At 38.5% G+C, this 20,902-nt stretch overlaps 1 protein-coding gene across 1 annotated transcript in view; it reads left to right on the top strand.

Annotated features, from left to right (window-relative positions):
- The window catches only part of ACVR1C (activin A receptor type 1C), an 82,201-nt gene that overhangs the window by 38,985 nt on the left and 22,314 nt on the right, over window positions 1–20,902 (top strand). The window contains exons 3-4 of the mRNA XM_005906375.2: window positions 12,877–13,116; window positions 18,943–19,173. Of these exons, the coding sequence (XP_005906437.1) occupies window positions 12,877–13,116; window positions 18,943–19,173 (471 nt within the window). The remainder of the gene's footprint in view (window positions 1–12,876; window positions 13,117–18,942; window positions 19,174–20,902) is intronic.

The raw sequence follows: 20,902 nt of genomic DNA, 5'->3' as shown, positions 1-20,902 counted from the left end.
TTTTAATGACTAAAGTTTCAATTTATGAGGGATTCTTAATAAATTAAAATTTCTGTGTACTTAAGAATATGGTCTCAGAGAAAATATTTACAGATGTATAAGGAAAAATAGAGAAGTCCATGATCTCAGAAGGGGATTTTAATATACTATTGTCTTGGTAATAGAATAAATAGATTAAAAAAAAACAGTGAGACTACATGAGGCTGAAACAACATGATTTATGAACAACCTAACTTTTAGAAAATTATAACATAAATTATAATAGTCTTATGACATATCTGTAAGGAACATTTCAAAGCCCAAGAGGTTCTATCACAAAATTCTGCTAAATTTCCAGGAATAGATAATTGTGTAATTATTACACAAACTCCTCCAAACCATGCACAAAGAGGAAACACTCCTTAACCCATTCTGTGCATAACTTTGATATCAAAACCCAACAAAGACAGTATGAAAAAAGAAATAGCAAGTCATTCTCATCTATGAACATTATATGCAAATACCCCAGGCTTCCCTGGTATCTCAGACATAAAGAATCAACCTGCAATGTAGGAGTCCTGGGTTTGATCCTTGGGTTGGGAAGATTCCCTGGAGAATGGCATGGCAACCCACACCAGTATTCTTGCTGGAGAATCCCCATGGACAGAGGAGGCTGGCGGGCTATAGTCCATGGGGTCTCAAAGAGTGGGACAGGACTGAGCAACTAAGCAGCACAACACATGCGAATATCCCAACTTTAACCTGTAACAATACAGGAAAAGGGATTCTGGGGAAAACAGCACAAGGACAGAGAAATGATTATTCCCCAAATCAGGATAATGATACCCTGGGGGATGGGAAAGGATCTGATCATGTGACTTGCCTCTTGAGTGGGGAACAGGGAAGGGATAAGGGGGCCAGAGATGTATGGGAATTTATATGCTGTACATGTATATTATATGCACTTTTCTGTGTATTTGTTATATTTCACAACAAAAGAGCAAAACATCAAGCTTCAAAGTAACTTTTGGCAATGGGTGAATTCACAAAACTTATACATTTTCTTAACATGTGGAGTTGATATTGGAGAGCTACCAGGTTAAGGACATTATTCAGTTCTTCCCTTATAAATTTTTATGCTGTCTGTTTTGCTGCACATGTGTTCTTTTTCTAATGGAAAAAATCTAATGGCTCAAAGTTTACGAAAGCTATAAGTATTTCAAAGACATCTAGTTTCCTCCGATACCCATTTAGTAGCAGAATCTAGACTTAGATGGCTGTCTTAGATGTGGCTGTCTACCTAAGTGACAGTATTTTGAGCTACTCTTAATGGTAAGTGTGGCCAGATGACTAAGTTCTGACAGAGTTTTGGAGAACTGAAAAGACTCATTTATAACACAACTGATAGCTTATTATGCCATCTTCCATCATGCTGCCTGGAGGTAAAGGGTGAAATACAGCAGCTTGCTTGTACTGTGAGGACAATGACTACACCACAGGAATGGAAACGGGAGATAATAGGAGCCTGACCAAAAACTTCATGGAGCCAACTTGCTACCACTGGACTCTTGTTGTTTAGTCTCTAAGTCATGTCTGACTCTTTTGTGACCCCAAGAACTGTAGCCCGCTATGCTCCCCAGTCCATGGCATTCTCCAGGCAAGAATACTGGAGTGGGTAGCCAAGCCGCTCCCTTCTCCAGGGAATCATCCCACCCAGCAATTGAACCTGTGTTTGTTTACTGATGAGCCACCAGGGAGGCCAAAACATTGAACTACCCATCTTCAAATTTCTTTCACATGAAAGAGAAAAGGAAACTTCTGTATAGTTTGCTCTGTCGTTACTAGCTAAACCCAGTTTTAATGAATATAGAAACAGCAAAACAAGTCACCCAGAGTTCTACCTACTTATGGGTTGTATTTGACCTACAGACAGCTTTCATTTGAAGTATATAGTTTCTGGGGAAAAAGTGAATTTCTTTATAATGTTAAACATTGAGTCGTAAAATAAAAATATAGATACCTGGCTTATCTTGGGGCTTTCCTGATAGCTCAGTTGGTAAAGAATCCACCTGCAATGCAGGAGACTCTGATTCAATTCCTGGTTCGGAAAGATCTGCTGGAGAAGGGATAGGCTACCCACTCCAGTATTCTTGGGCTTTCCCTGTGGCTCAGCTGGTAAAGAATCTGCCTGCAATGCATGAGACCTGGGTACGATCCCTGGGTTGGGAAGATCCCCTGGAGAAAGGAAAGGTTACCCACTCCAGTATTCTGGCCTAGAGAATTCCATGGACTAAAAATCAGAAGATTTGGCATCCTTGAAGTCTCCCTCTTGGTATCAGATGGCTGAAACAGAAGTGACTGACTTCCTTATTGGGCATGAGCTTTCCTTGTTCATTCATTCACTCATTCAGTACTTATTGAGCTTATATCCTGGTAACCTTGAGCTTCCCTGGTGGCTCAGATGGTAAACAATCTGCTGGCAATGATAGAGACATTGGTTCGATCCCAGGGTTGGGAGGATTCCCTGGAAGAGGGCATGCAACCCACTCCAGTATTCTTGCCTGGAGAATCCTCATGGACAGAGGAGCCTGGAGGGCTACAGTCCATGGGGTTGCAAAGAGTTGGATGAGACTGAGCAACTTGTACTTTCAGAGTTCCTACTTTCAATAGTTTAGTATATTTTCTAATATAGTCGAGTTATTCTGTTTAATACAATTTTATGTCAGACTTTCTTTTCTTATTATTAAAACATGTCTTTTCGTACGTGAAGGAGTCATATTTTGTTGCTTGTTTCTTTCATAGCTGTGTTACATTGTAATTTGTAGCAGAAATGATTTTTGGTGACTGTAGGTGACATCAGAAAGATGCTCAGAGAAATAGTGGTGATGTCAAATAGCATCAAGAGCGCACCAAAACTGTCATGAAAATTCATCCAGGATAAGGTCAGGAAGCCTAGGCTAGAGAAGCCTGTTATTTATAGGGTTCATTTTTATAAGACTTGCTATTTAGTTTATGCTTGCACTAATTATCAACCTTCATATGGAAATAGACTATTCAGCAAAGCATTCAAGTTCTGAGTGTCTTTGTTCTATTTTGCTACCAAAACATACAGTGCTTTAAAGGGTACGTATAATAAGAATTTCTGATTTTTCCTTTTGGTGTTCAGTACACTATTTTCATACTATTTTTGACTAATTTAAATAATTAGTTTCCATACAAAAAATATGTGCACAGCTTTAAAATGTGAGTACTATCTTAACCTCAGTACAATTTTCACCTTCCTGTTCTCAGTTGTGTAAAGAAAAAAAGAACAATTCGTTATTTCTATAACCTAGGGTGGATGAACAATGCATATTGATTAGGTGCATGTCTAAATTAGACTTATTGAAACCAAACTGAAGGATTACATTTAAAGGAAGATTAAGTGCCGAAACATTATAATTGAATTTATCAAAAATTAATAAGTTTAAAGCATGTTGTAATTATAAAATTTTGCGGACTCAGATACCAAGTATTATTCTTTGGGGAGTTGAAAAGTCTCCTTATTTTAATTCCTTTAAAGAAACCCATTGATGTCTCTTAACTTTTATGGTTTTCTATTTTAAACATAAACTCATAGCTCTAGGCAGTGTAAGGTGACAGGACATGCTGAGAAATACTCATGGGACCCCTTGTGGAATTGTTCTGCCATCACATCAACAAATCCATTTGTAGCTCATTCTCTGAGGACTCACCCACACCTGACAGGTGTGCCAGACAGGCATATTTTTTTCCCCATAAACTGAAGGATGCTATAATTTTTGCATTTGGAAAGCACGTGAAATGTAAGCATACAAAAAGTCAAACTTGTGCTCTAAGAGATTAATATAGGAAGCATTTCTTGTCTCAAGGAACAAGTACACTGATTTTAATCATGAAATTTTGTTCATAGAGATATAATAGGAAATTGAAAGTGAAATTTATAAGCAATCCTAAATTGAGGATTTTACACTATATAAGCCATCCTCTTCTCAATTATGTAAATACTATTACCTGTTTATTGAAATACTTTTGGGAGTCATTATACAGACATTGAACTGACTGAAAATATCATTATCTCAATGTCATTCCTTTCAAGTGAACAAGCTGCTCTGTGTGAATGTGTTATCTGTTTAGTTCAGTTCAGTTCAGTCGCTCAATCGGGTCCGACTCCTGGCGACCCCATGAACCGCAGCACACCAGGCCTCCCTGTTAATCACCAACTCCCGGAGTTTACCAAAACTCATGTTCATGGACTTCCCTGGTGGCTCAGATGGTAAAGCGTCTGTCTACAATGTGAGAGACCTGGGTTCGATCCCTGGGTTGGAAAGATTCCCTGGAGAAGGAAATGGCAACCCACTCCATACTCTTGCCTTGAAAATCCCATGGACGGAGGAGCTTGGTGCAGGCTACTAACCATGGGGTGGCAAAGAGTTGGGCACGACTGAGCAACTTCACTTCACTTCACTTCGTGTTCATTGAGTCGGTGATGCCATCTAACCATCTCATCCTCTGTCGTCCCCTTCTCCTCTTGTCTTCCTGTTATCTGCAGGAGTAATTATATTAGCTGGAACTTTAAGACAGAGAAGTGTAACTTTTCCTTCACCATCAATATTTTAAGTGCTTTCTCTGAACAATGCTCTCCGCTATGAGATTGGGTGCTGTTTCCAAGAAACTTTCATTTTTTCTTATGGAAAAGATTGACTTAAAAAAAAACAAAACACTAACATATTCCTTGAGTAATTACTATCTAATTTCTTTATAGAAATGTATCGTTGAAGAATGAAAGTGAAAGTAAAAGTGAAGTGTTAGCTGCTCAGCTGTGTCTGACACTTTGTAACCCCATGGACTGTAGCTGTCCAGGTTCCTCTGTCCATGGAATTCTCCAGGCAAGAACACTGGAGTGGGTTGCCATTTCCTTCTCTTGGGGATCTTCCTGACCCAGGGATCAAACTCAGTCTCATTCATTGCAGACAGGTTCTTTACCACCTGAGCCACCAGGGAAGCCTCATTTAAGAATACTCAGTTCAGTTCAGTTCAATTCATTTCAGTCGCTCAGTTGTGTCCGACTCTTTGAGGCTCCATGGACTGCAGCACGCCAGGCTTCCCTATCCATCATCAACTCCCAGAGCTTGCCCAAACTCATGTCCATCGAGTCAGTGATGCCATCCAACCATCTTATTCTCTGTCATCCCACCTCCTCCTGCCTTCAATCTTTCTCAGCATCAGAGTCTTTTTCAGTGAATCAGTTCTTTGCATCAGGTGGCCAAAGCATTGGAGTTTCAGCTTCAGCATCAATCCTTCCAATGAATATGCAGGACTGATTTCCTTTAGGGTTGACTGGTTTGAACTGCTTGCAGTCCAGGGGGTTCTCAAGAGTCTTCTCCAACATCACAGTTCAAAAGCATCAATTCTTTGACACTCGGCTTTCTTTATAGTCCAACTCTCACATCCATACATGACTACTGGAAAAACCATAGCTTTGACTAGACTAGAATAGAATAGAATAGTAGTATAATACACACTACTATATATAAAATAGATAATCAATAAGGATCTACTACATTAGCACAGGGAACTCTACTCAATACTCTGTAATAACCTATAATGGAAAAAGAATCTGAAAAAAAGATGGATATATGAATATATAACTAAATCACTTTTCTCTATATCTGAAACTAACAAAACTTTGTAAATCAAATATATTCTGATATAAAATGAATAAATAAAAGAATATGTGTTTTGATGACAGATTAATAAACTAACCCTGGTACATGCCCTGAAATGAAGAAAAACTGTGAAACCAATTTAAATTCTTCTACATTGTATTAGTCTCACCTCTGCTTGAGTCAAAGTTCTTCCTACCCCTGATGCCAAAGATTATATTCTTCATTCTTCAATCTAATATTCCTATTTCCTTAAAATATAAAGTAATTATTATTCTTAAATTCAGGTGCTGGTGGACAAAAGAAGATTTGAAGCTTCTCAGTGTTCCTCCCAGAAACCAGAAGGACAAGGAGAACTAGCCAGGAAATATTTTAATGTGTGGAGCTCCCTGTCTGTTCCGCACCCATGAAATCAGGCCATACATGTAGAACGTGTATGCAGATAGCCATTTACAGATTGAGCACCGAATGATGGAATGGCCCGTCGATACCTCATCTGAGTTGGTCAAAAGGCGGAAATAATTCTCCTATTATTTCTGTCACTGTCAGGGTTCAATTGAATCTCTAGAGAAGAAAATATTCTGCCATTGTTCACCTCCTTGAGGTTCATATTTATCAGAAACTACCTGTTTGACATGATTATTCTCTTTGTGAAGAAGGGGGACCATATAATGCCCCCTATAGTGGAGCATAATGGAGGGATCTAACCAAATTAACTTCTCATTGGATTTTTCCTGGTAACATTTATAAGGGTCACTGTGAAGAAGTAGGAGGCTAGGACAAGCTTTGGTAAGTGATGGTGGTGGTGGAGGGACCCTGTAATCGGGAATAAAGAATTACAGTGAAGTGTCAGACAAATAAAACTAGTGTTTGCGATGTAATTCCTTCGACCCATTCTACTTCCCATGCATGTAGTTCACACATATAAGTTCAGTTACATATTCTTTATATTAGACTGATTCATCATGAATGGAACTCTTCATTATGATCTTTTTATCTCCCATATCCCTTGCTCCTATAAAGTTTTCTCATAGTTTTGCCTGCAGACCTGGCCTGCTCTGCTGCAGTCCGTAGGGTCATGAAGAGTCGGACACGACTTGGTGATGGAACAACAACAAAGTTGTTTTGGAATTGCACCCTAGATGGGTCATGTATCCTTAGTAGATTTAAAACTACACAAAGAAGAGGAAAAAAAGAAGAAAGAAAGGAAAGAGGAAGGGAGGAAGGAAATAAAGGAGAACATTGTCTTTTTGGTTATTTATTCTGAGAACATTTCAAAGCCACAAGCTTAGAGAAAGAAATGCTTCTCTTTTGTGGGGGAGTTGGTGGTAGTAGGGAGGCAGTCGAAGGTTTGATATTTATATTAATACATTCATGGATTCACCCTTGCAATAATAGCATCTTTTCACTTGAGGAAAAATTTAATGAAAGGAAGAGGAGCAGTTTTAATGATAAATTACTCTGTGGTTTCTTTAAGGATGTTTTGGACCCTTTTAAATTTATGTAGCTGCTTGCTATAGCAACTTTTGGGAAGGACGCACTAACCTGGAAATGGTTCATAAAAACTCACGTTGTCTGGATGAAGGCCTCTATTTTCTCTGTGCGAATGTTTTTTTAACAGCTGTCGAGTCCGTATATATCTTTTCAGTCACTATATCTTCATTTTCTATACATCTCTCCATTGTAATATCTTAGTTTCTATTCAGTTGAATGTCATTCACATACAGTCAAGAAATATACCTTTAAGTTGAACATAAATATACTACAGACTTTTGTGCCCGTGGTCAATACAAGTTATTTGAAGCAATTGATCAAGTCCACATCTCTGCCTAGTTCTAAGGCATCTCCTCCTCATAGCATGTACTAAAGAAATGCAAATTAATTGATGTGAAGGTCATATAAATCTCATACACATCAATAATTTTTCATACTTTTAATAAACAGAAAGGGTCAGCAGGGGAGGAAACATGGAGACCATCCTCACATTTTGTTATCTTTTTCTTTTAATCTTGAGGAGTTCATTTCCCTAAAGCCAGAAATAGGAGATGGCAAGGAGGTCATGAAAACTGTCCTGGGAGAAGCTGAGGTATCTAAACTGGATCTGAACTTTATCTGAGCATTGATAACCACCACTGCTTTCACCATCACCAATTTCACTCTTTTTTTTCTTTAGGGAAAGTTGTAAATTCACAAAGATTAAAAAATTTCTCCTTTCTTTCCTTTTTCCTTCCTCCCTTCCTCTTTCCTTTCTTTCTTCTTTTTTTCCTCTTCTTTTTTTTTTTTTTCCCTTGGTCTTTGTTGTTCTTTAGTTGCTAAGTTGTGTTCAACTCTTTGCAACCCCATGGATTGTAGCCTGCTAGGCTCCTCTGTCCATGGAATTTTCCAGATGACAGTACTGGAGTCAGTTACCATTTCCTTCTCCATTTTTGGCATTACTTAGCTTTTTACAGGGGCTTCCTAGGTGGCTCAGTGGGCAAAGAATCTGCCTGCAATGCAAGAGACATTGGAGACACCAGTTTGATTCCTAGTGTTCAGGAAAATCCCTTGAAGGAAGGCATGGCATGGAGTAGGTACTCCAATATTCTTACCTGGAGAATCCCATGGACAGAGGATCCTGGAGGGCTACAGTCCACGGGGTTACAAAGAGTTGGACATGACTGAATTGACTGAGCACGCACGAACACACCTTCTTACAATCTTTTAACTTCTGCATGATTCCCTCTAGCTGTGCAGAATCTCCCACCTCATACATGCCCTTCTTCCTGCCTTATCTGTACTTCCTTCCCCTGCTCTGTCTTGGTTTAATGTATTGCAGAACTTATATAGCAGAGACTTTTGTAAGCTAAGCACTCATCCGTCTGGGCTAGTACCTGTCTCTATTTTCCCATCTTCTTCTATTTAATTTACTAGGGAGTGAAATAACTAGAATTAGCAATTGCAGCACTTCCGGAACTCACTTTTGGGATTAATATATACCCCACCATGGAGCTACTATTCCGTGGAGAAATCATCTCAGTTGACATGGTCAGAGAAATTAGAAAATGTCAAATAGGAGTTCTCCTATGATCAAGACTGTAAAACCTGCTAGAAAAATTAATAGGCTCATCCAAGATAACTTACTAAAATGTATTCTTAACTGCACTACTGTCTTTTTCTACCATGATTCATTGGGTATAGACTATAGTTTTCTTCATTTGTCCCTTGTAGAGATTACAATCAGCATTTGGTTTAGAAGATAGTTTTACAAATGTTTGCCTTAAAAATTGCTCAGTGCTTAGGGAGCTTTCTAGATGGTGTTGCTAGCCTTTTTCTAGCCGAGTCATCTTTTTTTCTTACTAACTCATATCAGTAAATTTGTTCACAAAAGTAGAAACATTGCCCATCTGTAATAAACATCCCTGAGTGCAGTAGCCATCACCAGAGAAGAGCACTTTTATAGATATTGTGCTATTTTCAGGCTTGCTGACCTTTTGCCTCTTTATTGGTTGCTATAGTGATGATCTGAGCTCTGCTTAATAGAGCTTTACTAAAATGAAAGCAATCAATAAGCTTTTTAACTATAATGTTTATATTGATAGTTCCTAGTAACATGTATCAAAATAAAATTTATCCATATAAATGTATCCAATAATGGAATTTTATTTTTTAAAATCAAGTGTCAGTACAGGTTTATGTAAATTGCAAATTATTAAGTGCATTCTGTGGCTTTCTTAGAATTCTGGAAATACTTCTGTGAGGACATAAAAATATGGATCCAACTTGAAATGTAGATTTGAAAGACTATTTTGAAGTGGACAATAAAACTTTTTCATAACAGCAAATTTTTGAAGTTGCAACTTCCATTGTTGATGGTTTCTTAAGCAAAGTCAAGTCTGAGAACTCTTTTAGCACCTTGTCCTAAGAACATTCAAGGCCAAGCTGTCCTTCTATGCACCTGTACAACTTCTAATGATTTCAGAGGAACCCTGTGACACTCAGAACAGTTTGATCCACTGAAATTCACCTGGCAAAGTAAATAGAAGAGCATGAAATATGTTTCCAAAGCTCACTTAACAGTTTTAAATCTTTTATTCATTAGTAGTAGATAGACTACTATTTTTAGGATTATAGTGAAACTTTCGTGAACACGTTTTTGAGGACTTTGATTATTTTTCCTTTAGAATTAAATAATATTTATTTTTGAATTATGTTCTCATATTCTGATTAACATGTTGTAAGTGAAATTCAAGTACGTTTAATATAATAAGCTCTCTTGGACTGTCATTGCAAAGAAGGAAGTCTGAGAAATGACTTAGTTCTTCCTCTCATGAAGAACTAGCATATGTGCTTTGGAAGGAATTGGATAATAAGTAAATGAATATATGATGTTCCAGATAGTGATAAGATTCAGGAAGTTAAATAAAACAGGAAAAAGGTATAGAGAATAAACAAGCAATAAGAAGGAGATACTATTTTAGACAGAGTTGTCAGCCAAAACCATCATCTCCTGCCTCAGTTATTGCATCAGGTTTCTAATTGGGCTGTAGGTATTTTCCAGGTAAGCATCTTTACAGCAAACATTTTTGCAGCAAACAGTTTTTGTCATATAACTAATTGGCCTCAAGGCAATTTTGCTGTAGAAGATCAAATAACTGGCTGACACTTTGGTTTGATAGTTTGGTTTCATTTCTCCATTGATGGAGTGCCCCCATTTTTATATTACATGAATGTTAGCTGTCATAATGGTCTATAGAGTGATGAGTAGATGTTGTTGATCTTAAAACATTGGATGACAACAATTACTGAAATGTGAAATAAGAGAAGGTAAAGCCAAATTGTGTACGGTACTAGAAAATGATAACGTTGGTTTTCAAATCCTTTGGTGACTTGAAGGTGCAGAGTTGAACCCACATTTTCCATGCAACTTTGGAATGTCTGTCAGTGGACATGGACTATCAACATGTGACATATCTATCAACATGTGACATATCTATCAACATGTGACAGTTTGCCAAGAACGAACAACAGCAGAGAGGCTTTCACAAAGCAATACAAAACTCAGTTACAAATATACACCCTAGTATTTGGAAACGGATACCTCTTTCTCTTTTAAAATTTCTTATTGTTTTTTGGCTGTGGTGGGTCTTTGTTGCTGCATGTGGGCTTTCTCTTAGTTGCCGTGAGCAGGGGCTGTTCTCTACTTGCGGTGCCTGGGCGCCTCATTGTGGTGGTTTCTCTTGTTGCAGAGCACAGGCTCTAGGGTGCGCAGGCTTCAGGAGCTGCAGCACATGGGATCAGTAGTTGTGGTTTTTGGGCTCTAGAGGGCTGGCTCAGTAGTTGTGGCACAGGGGCTTAGTTGCTCCGTGGAATGTGGGATCTTCCTGGATCAGGGATTGAACTGGTGTTCCTTGCATTGCAAGGCAGATTCTTAACCATTGGACTATCAGGGAAGCCCTGGTACCTCTCTTAAGGAAGGAATACATTTTAGTGAAAAAGTGTTGCACTAAACGAGGAGATGAATCAACAAGCCTATATATATATAAAATACTATGATCAAAAGACTTGAAGGACAAGTTCTTAGGTACAACTCACTGCTGCTGCTGCTGCTAAGTCACTTCAGTCGTGTCCAACTCTGTGCGACCCCATAGACGGCAGCCCAACAGGCTCCTCCGTCCCTGGGGTTCTTTAGGCAAGAACACTGGAGTGGGTTGCCATTTCCTTCTCCAATGCATGAAAGTGAAAAGTGAAAGTGAAGTCGCTCAGTTGTGTCCGACTCTGTGCGACCCCATGGAGTGCAGCCCATCAGGCTCTTCAGTCCATGGGATTTTCCAGGCAAGAGTACTGGAGTGGGGTGCCATTGCCTTCTCCTACAACTCACTAAATAAAATTAATTATTTATGCAGTATCACCATGAACCTTTACACATTTTAAATATATTCACATATTTCATATTTAACTATAAAATATTTAAAATTTTGTTACTAATTTTCACATTTCATTGTTTCCTTTTTTTTTTTTTTTTAATGTTTATTTGTTTATTTTTTGGCCACACCAAACAGCATATGGGATCTTAGTTCTCCAGCCGGGGATTAAACCCATGCTCCACACATTGGAAGCACGGAGTCTTAACCACTGGACGGCCAGGGAAGTCCCTCATTGTTTCCTTTTTAACGTCACCCTTTTATTTTTTGTTATTTTATCTTTTACAGCAAAACTGCCTTATGGCCAACTAGTTATTCAGCAAAAATATTTGTGGCAAAAATGCTTACACTGAAAATACCAGACACGCTGTAATTGGTTTCTTAGCTTTTACTTTCATTCCCCTAGCGTCTGTTCATACAGCAGCCACTCAGAATATAAGTTAGATACTATCTTTTGTCTGTTCTAAACCCTGCAACAGCTTCTACTTGGAATAAAATTCAGAGTCCTTTTAGCCTGCAAGAGCCCACATGACCCTTCTCTCTTTGACCTCACTGACCCCATTTCCTTTCACCTTTCTCCTTGTTTACTGTGCTCCAGGCAAAGATTATTCCTGAACATGCCCAGTAGGTCTCTGCCTCAGGGCCCCTTGTTACATTTGATTTCCTTCTGCTGAGAATAGGCTTCCTGGAGCTACTTCCCTTATTGCTCCCTGATACCTCCTCAGAGTGGCCTTCCGTGACCAGTCTGTCTACAAGTCGCATCCCACATCAGTCTGTCTCTTTATTGGACTTTATTTTCTTTGACTTATGATCTCTTGCTTTTGTTTCACGTTTCCGTCCGTGGGTATGTGAGAGCATAAAGCACCACAGAGCAAGCATGTGGGCTCTTTCACTCGCTGCCCTGTCTCCGGCACCTGGAATAGTGGCAACGTGTTGTAAGAGCTCAGTGGTCATCTGTGGCAAAAAGGAGCAAACATGCCTTGAGGATGGATGACTGAAACATGGGGAGAAAGTACTCATGAAATGTTAAATGATTTGGAGGCTTTAAAAAGGATCCCGGGTGCTAGAGCTTTCCATGAGATCCTAATCCCGTCTCCACTGTCACCTGACAGAACCTAACCGCAGTTGCATCCTAACCTCAACTCTCTTTCCCTGCCTTCGCTTTTTACCACAGAAACTCTTTACCAACTAGCATGAGTGGATATTGTGTAGCTGCACATTATAGATGTGAATTTTTGGTGACTGCATTTCCAGTTCTAAAATACTTAACATGGATTGACTTATGGTCATGTTCTTTCTTTTCTTAATTAAAGCATCACCAAACGCCCCAAAGCTTGGACCCATGGAGCTGACCATTGTTGTCACCGTGCCAGTTTTCCTCCTGTCCATAGCTTCAGTGCTGACAGTATGGGCATGCCAAGGTCGACAGTGCACCTACAGAAAGAAAAAGAGACCGAATGTGGAGGAGCCCCTCTCTGAATGCAATCTGGTAAATGCTGGGAAAACTCTGAAAGATCTGATTTACGATGTGACTGCCTCTGGATCTGGCTCTGGTATGTGCCCGTTGTTCATTTTCTCAGTAAGAAAAATTCTTATTTAAAAATAAATCCCATTTTTTTTCTTAAAATTTTTTATTGTGGTAAAAGTCACATAATATACAACACACTATTTTAACTGTATTTAATTGTAGAGTTCAGTGGCGCTAACGACATTCACATTGTTGTACAACTCTCGCCATCTTCCCATCTTCTGAAATGTTCACCTTCCTAAGCTGAAGCTGTGACCCCACTAAACACTAACTCTCCATCCCCTCCCGCATCTCTCCCCCCATCCCCCAGCCCCTGGCATCTACCTATGTACTTTCTGGCTCTATGACTTTGAGTCTTCTAGGTACCTCACTTTTTAACAAAAAAGGGGCCCAAATATTATTAATTCCATTGTTTAAAATACTTGATATGGTACACGGTAAATTCTGGCATAGAAACTTCTTTCAGCATTTGATGAAGAGTAAAAACTGTCCTGGCCTAAAGAATTAAATCTTCTCAATTGCTTTTTGTGCCTTTAGGTATTCAGATTCTTATTTTCACATGCCTTCAGAATTTATTTCTGAAGCCAGGAGTTTCTTTTCTCAGCCCTCTGCCACATTCTGGATAGTAATAATAGTGGTTGCTGTCTTGGTCATGTTTCAGGGGCACAAAAGAGTTATAGGGCTTAAGCATTGAATTCTGGGGAAAAGATATTAGTTATGCAAAGTAGTGTTATTTGCTTGTGATTATGAAGGTCTTTGGAATCTGTAGTCAACCCCTGGGATGTGTGTGTGTGAAGTTAATAGGGAGCTGACCTGAAATTCAAATTAAGAATATGTTCTTAAAGCTTAGAAACAAAAGGGAAGAGTACAACATTCCTGTGGTGGCTGCTGCTGCTGCTGCTGAGGTTATATGGTAACTCTTTCCCTCTTTAATGGAACTTCAGAACCCCTGATGAAGCTGTTCAAAATACCAGGCTGTGTTTTGGCTTAAATGAGCCTTTCTCATAGCACAAAGCATCTGAGGGCTTTCTGGGTTTCAGGTGACAGAGCAGCTTCTCCCTAGTAATCACAAACGCCCTAAGATGGCAGAGGACTCCCAGCTATCATGTATATTTCAGCACATGGTGCTGCAGAAACATGAACTAGGGTGAGCCTCAGTGAACCATTTCGGTCATTCCTGCTTTGGAAAGATCATTAAGGATGATTACCCCCAAACAGATTTTGAAAACTTCCCTTGCCCATGGCCTTTAGGAGCATCCAAGCAGGCACAATTAACAAGGGCAGATGACAGAGGAGTGGGTAGCCTCTGTATGGGCATCCATATTTAACACAAAGCCGCTTTGGACTCAGAAGTATTTATCAGAAAAGAGACCTAATTACATCATCCAGAAAGCCCAATTAGGTTCCTGGCTCTGGGGGCATGATCACTTGCTGACTGACCAAAGCCTCAGTGTTTACAACACTGCACAAATCAGGAGACATGTTTTCAAAGGAGAAATATTGAAAAGAATATCTCCAAACTGTGAAGCTTGTAAAAGACATCCAAATTATGTTGTTGTATAGAAAGATGGCACTTTTTCTTTAAAAGTAAAACCTGTTAGGATTTAATACTCTTTCTTCCTTAAGTGTTACATTCTGGGGGCCACTGGGCCTTAATTTCTTGAGCCCTGGCGATATTCTAGGCTCAGAATATTGGCCCAGAAAGCTCTGATTTGTGCCAACTTCCTTGAAATCTTGTATAATTTCTGAAATGTTTAAGTGATTAAATAGCCATCTATTTCATCCCCACCAAAACATTTTAGTTCATATGAAGATGTAAAGCAGAAATACATGTTTTGGAGCTACTCCTATTTTTAAAAATAATTTTTTTATTTTCCTATACATGGCTGTAGTGGGTCTTTGTTGCTGTGAGGGCTTTTCTGTAGTTGTGGTGTGGGCTTCTCATTGCTGTAGCTGCTCTTCTGGCAGAGTGCAGTCTCTAGGGTGCACATGTAGTTACAGCAGGTAGGCTCAGTAGTTGTAGGTTCTGGGCTCTAGAGCATAGGCTCAATAGTTAGTTTCTCATATACTTAGTTTCTCTTCGGCAAGTGGGATCTTCCTGGACTAGGAATTGAACCTGTGTCTCCTGCATTGGCAGGCAGATCCTTTGCCATTGAGCCAACAGGGAAGCCCTGGAACTACTTCTTGAATATGTTTAAGATGATCAGGGATTTCCCTTTCTAATAAAAGAAATGGAGATTTTATAACTGGAAGCTGAGTATTTAGTTTAAGAAAGTATTCATGAGCCAGGGCATACAATCAGAAATTAAGTTTTTTGGTATTTTTGTTCATCTTGAAACCTAAATCTAGACTTAACTAATTGCTGGACCCTCTCTTTAGATTTTTCTACATTCTTTCTTAAAAGAAAGCTGTAAATGTACCCAGACATGGATGATTTTTTAAATGATCAACTTAAAAGCGTTCTAGGCATTTTTCTCCAAAGCCAGTGGCATATGTTTGGCAGTAACCACTGAATAACAGGAGTGGATGGCTACACTGCCTTGGATCACCAGGGAGAATATGTCCACGTGTAGCAAGGCTTCTGTCACAAAAGCTCACCGATCGGAAGGCAATCAGGCATTTTCCTTCCCCTCTGCTTCTCTTCCCTGGCCAGTGACTTGAAACAAGAAGCAACTTTGTCAGGTGTTGAGAGACAAAAATTGTGAAGCATATCCCAACCTGGTCAGGGACAAATTTCAAAGCAATACAATGCCTGTAAGAGAAGAGAACCGACTGATGTTTGACTGCACTGTCTTTGAGAGATGATGGTGTCTCAGGTGGCTTCAAAGAGGCTGGGTAGGTTGCTGGTTTCTGCTGTGATATTACACTCCTGATAAATGATGATGTTTCTATCAGACAGGCCTCAGTTTCTACGTGCTGCATGCTAAGTCGCTTCACTTATGTCTGACTCTTTGGAGCCCATGGACTGTAGCCCATTAGGCTCCTCTGTCAGTGGGATTCTCTAGGCGTGAATACTGGAGTGGGTTGCCATGCCCTCCTCCAGGGGATCTTCGATTTGCAGAGAAAACCAAAGTCCTTGTGTCCGAAAAGGAAATCTCTAAGAGTGTAACACTTACTCAGGTTATTTTTGGTGGTTGCTTTCAAAGACCCTGAAGCAACTTTCATTGAATTTTACACTTTGAACTTAATTGCTGTGCTGATTACCTTAGATGATATCCTACTTCATCCCTGGTCTGCAGTCTTGATCATGTGCCTAATAAGTTTGCAATTTGAAAATATTGACTTATGTAGTTTTCTAGCCAGTTGTCATTGTTGTGTTTTCATAGGTAGTGATTGGTTATGGTTATGCTTTTTTGAATTTGTGCGTGCAAAATGAGGGGAGGGAGGAGAGATATTGGAATTGTAATTTGGCTTAATAACTGTTCGCACAACTTTCATTATGTGTCAGGTAGTAAAACTGACTATACCTTACAAAAATAGCCTGGAAAGTTTTCTGCTAAAAATGTTTCCAACAGGCAAGGATTGTAGTCATATCCCTTGAAATGGTGAGAGAGCAAGAACTTGGATTGAAAGCCAGTGTTTTAGTTGTAGGTCTGCCTTCCAGTTATTCCTGGGCAAGTTTTTGATTACCTTGCAGGCCCAATATTCTCAGCTCTAAAATGATAACATTGAACCAGGTGATCTCAGAAGAAATTTCTGGCTGTGGGGCTTTGTGACTAATTGTTGAGACCTATAATAGCAGACTTATAGTCTGTGCTTATTTAGTCATAGTGGGTGGTTCTCATGAAGAAAAGAACATTTGAACAAATTGTGGCTCATTTCAGGAGTAGAGGTGAAGCCTACAGGAGCTTACAAGATTGATGCTATCAGGGTTTCCCAGCCATCAGAGTACAATGATCACTAAACATCACTCTTCTGAATAAATTATACTGTGACCTCTTCAGTTATTTTCTCTCTAATTATAAAAGTAATAAATATTTGTGGAATGTTGGGGAAATCAAGAAAACGTACAACATTAGAAAGAAGAATCTCACAATTTACTTCACCCAATTCCCACTAAATAGAAATACCCATCATAGCATCTAGCATATATTGTTTTTAGTCTTTTTCCTAGACATATTTTGAATAGCTAGATACACTTATTTAGATGGATAGAATTTGCTGCTTTTTGTTAGCAAAAGTATTTTTTCATTTAACAAAGTATTGTTTTTATTATAGCAAAAGTATTTTCCTATGTCATTAAGAAATACCTCTATAAACAACATCGTTATTTTTGGCTCTAAGTAATCCTTCCTTGGACTTCACTGGTAGCTCAGTGGTAAAGAATCTGCCTGCTAATGAAGGAGATGCAGGTTTGATCCCTGAGTCAGGAAGATCCCCTGGAGAAGGAAACGGCAACCCACTCCAGTATTCTTGCCTGAGAAATCCCATGGACAGAGAAGCCTGGTGAGCTATAGTCCGTGGGGTCACAAAAGAGTTGAGTGTGACTTAGTGACTAAACAACAACAACCCCTCCTTAGACTTAATGTTAAGGGCAAACCATTATGGAGCATGTAATATGCCAGGTACCATGCTGGGTGCTTAACGTGCTGATGAATTCTCACAGTGTTCCTTTGAGAGAGGTAATATTATTGCAGTTTTGCAGGCAAGGAAGCTGAAGCTTCAGTTCAGTTCAGTTGCTCAGTTGTGTCCGAATCTTTGCGACCCCATGAATCACAGCACTTCAGGCCTCCCTGTCCATCACCAACTCCTGGAGTTCACTCAGACTCATGTCCATCGAGTTGGTGATGCCATCCAGCCATCTCATCCTCTGTTGTCTCCTTCTCCTCCTGCCCCCAATCCCTCCCAGCATCAGAGTCTTTTCCAATGAGTCAACTCTTCACATGAGGTGGCCAAAGTATTGGAGTTTGAGCTTCAGCATCAATCCTTCCAATGAATACCCAGGACTGATCTCCTTTAGAATGGACTGGTTGGATCTCCTTGCAGTCCAAGGGACTCTCAAGAGTCTTCTCCAACACCACAGTTCAAAGCTTAGAGAAGTTCAATAACTTGTTCATGATAACCATTGGTTCAGCTAAAATTGGAATCCATCTTTCTTATCTGTGGTCTTAATCTCTGCACCGTATTTAAAACTTTTTCTATTATCAGACATTTTCTCTTATTTTGCTCTAAGTAATAATATATTAAATATTTTGACAAATTCTTCTGCATTTTATGTTACATCTTTAGAATTCTAGAGGTATAAAGCTATTGGTTCAAAAGAATCTAAACATTTTAATACACTCAGAATATATTTTCTTTGACTTTCTTTTATTCCACAGAAAATATCCATTTGATATTTTCTGTGACTGTACCTTGCTTTCAATGTAACATGATTGCTTCACTTCATTATTGAATCTGATTCTTCATTTTCAAATTTTAATTTTTTTTTTAAAAATAATTTATAAAGAATTCTTCTGCACTCTCAGTTGTACTAGGAACCATGTATTTTATTTAAGAGGATAACAGCATATAGTTCTTAACTTTTATATATTTAGTAAACTGATTTTAATGTGCAAATCAAAGAAATTTCCAACAATTTTGGAAAGTTAGATATCTGCCATGGCAAGCTATGTTCAGGAAATTTTTGTTTGTGAATATGAATAGAGAAATTCATAGCAAGAACCTATAGTATTTTTTGAGCACACTTTGACATTTAAGTTTGGTATAATGGTGCTTATTTCTTCAAAATCAGTAAAATTATTAAAGCGCTTAAATGTTTGCCTTTGATGTGAAAATAATGGTCATCATGACAATTATTTTCTGGCAGTTACTTGCTTTTAATAATCAATTTCATGTTTTCTTTGGTTAGGTCTGCCTCTGTTGGTTCAAAGAACAATTGCAAGGACGATTGTACTTCAGGAAATAGTAGGAAAAGGTAGATTTGGTGAGGTCTGGCATGGAAGATGGTGTGGGGAAGATGTGGCTGTGAAAATATTCTCCTCCAGAGATGAAAGATCGTGGTTTCGAGAGGCAGAAATTTATCAGACGGTTATGCTGAGACATGAAAACATCCTTGGTTTCATTGCTGCTGATAACAAAGGTATTTTCAACCTAATTGAGTTCAGCAAATAAAATGTTTTGTTTATTATCAGAGGAGAATAAATAATCTCTTTGTTTTAATAAAATCTCCATGAAAGTCTGATTTCATTTTTGAGAAAAGAAGATGCTTTCCTCTTCTCCACAGGTAAACATGCAATAAATGTACAAGAAAGGAGGGCAGATGAGTGATATATAGCCATGACGACACGATAGCCAGTTTGATATTTAAAGTATCTGATGACTGGTATGGCACAGGAACTAACCAATCAGAACAGAAAATTCAACTGTAACAGAGTTCTGGGAGAACCCTGCCATGCTAGGTTTTATCCCTTTAGTTGCTGAGTCATAAAAAGATCTGGAGGCATCTGGAGGGTTCCAGAGTTGCTTTGGGTGTCTAGGGCAAAGGAATACCATTGGAGGTTTTGAATAGCAGCTGTTAATTAAACAGGACAGAAATGTTTCAATATTTTGATAATTGATACAAAAATACCAATGAACGATGGCTGAATATTCATCTTTGTTAGGACTATACTTTCCTCTGTACATCACAATTCAACTCCAGGACTCAGGTTTACTATGAACTTTATTAGAATGGTAGCAAGCAAGGTAATTTTAGTGAAATTAATGTACTTTAGATATGGTTTATATCTTGAGGTTTAACATTAACAACCCCAAATAATACAACTTTCTGAGATTTGTGGAACAAGACAGATCATCACCTTTTTGGTATAGAATTCAGTAGTCACATGCCCAGTAATCAGGGACTGAATATAAAGCCTGTGTATTACCTATGCTGGCTTTCTTCTTTTTGCATAGCTTTTATTTATTCGGCTGTGAAATAGTTTCCTTAAAGACAAACAGAGAACAAAAGTGAGCAAAACTTAATCCAGTCAATTATTTTATTATTTGAATCAGTAATACTCATTAAGAACCTTGGAAAGGTATTGATTGTAACCTCTGTCTAAAAAACCAAATTATCTGTGGCTATTAGAAGCCTACCATTACCTATGAAATTTAAAGTCTATGGTTACTTCTATTTAATATAAGCTTGATCGTGAAAGTATTTATGATTAATTAGATAGTCAAAGATAAGCTTATTGTTGTTATATGATTTGCCCATAGTTACATTTGCTGATGCCTTGTCTTTTCTGATTTGCCAGGGAGAAGGTGAGTAAAACCAAGAAAAGCCAGGGAGAATCTTAAAAAAAAGAGTCTTTCCAAATTCTTAACTATACTATTGAAAATGAAACATTTCTGATTAAGTTGTTAAGAACTTATACTTTTTCTGTGTAACACTGAGCTAAACTATCTAATTAGCTTAATTTGCAATGTTATGAAAGTGACTGTAGTTATTTGGTCTATCCTGATGAACCTAATTTAATCATTACATTTATTGGATTATAAAATAATGTGCACAAGAAAGATAACCCCTGATTGTTTTTTATTCAGTTTAACTGGTTTACCTTTGTTGATGGCCTCCTTGTCTGTGGCTTTGATTCCAAATGGTCTCTAACATCACTTTCATCTTCATGCATTTCTATGTCTTTTGCAACATTTACAGTTTCACTTTTTAGTCAACTGTCTGACAAAGACATTGATAGGAGAGGGCAAAGATAACCACTGGTGTTAAGCAGGGAGAGAGGTGTGAGTAAGGATTAGTTTTATTAATATATGTAGTCTGTTTTTTTATTAGTAAAGTTTATCATGTTATATTGATCTTTGAATTCCTC

Source organism: Bos mutus, chromosome 2 (assembly GCF_027580195.1).
Source record: "Bos mutus isolate GX-2022 chromosome 2, NWIPB_WYAK_1.1, whole genome shotgun sequence".
Lineage (NCBI taxonomy): Eukaryota > Metazoa > Chordata > Mammalia > Artiodactyla > Bovidae > Bos > Bos mutus.
Note: the sequence above shows the minus strand (reverse complement) of the source record. Positions and strands in the feature narration are given on the sequence as shown.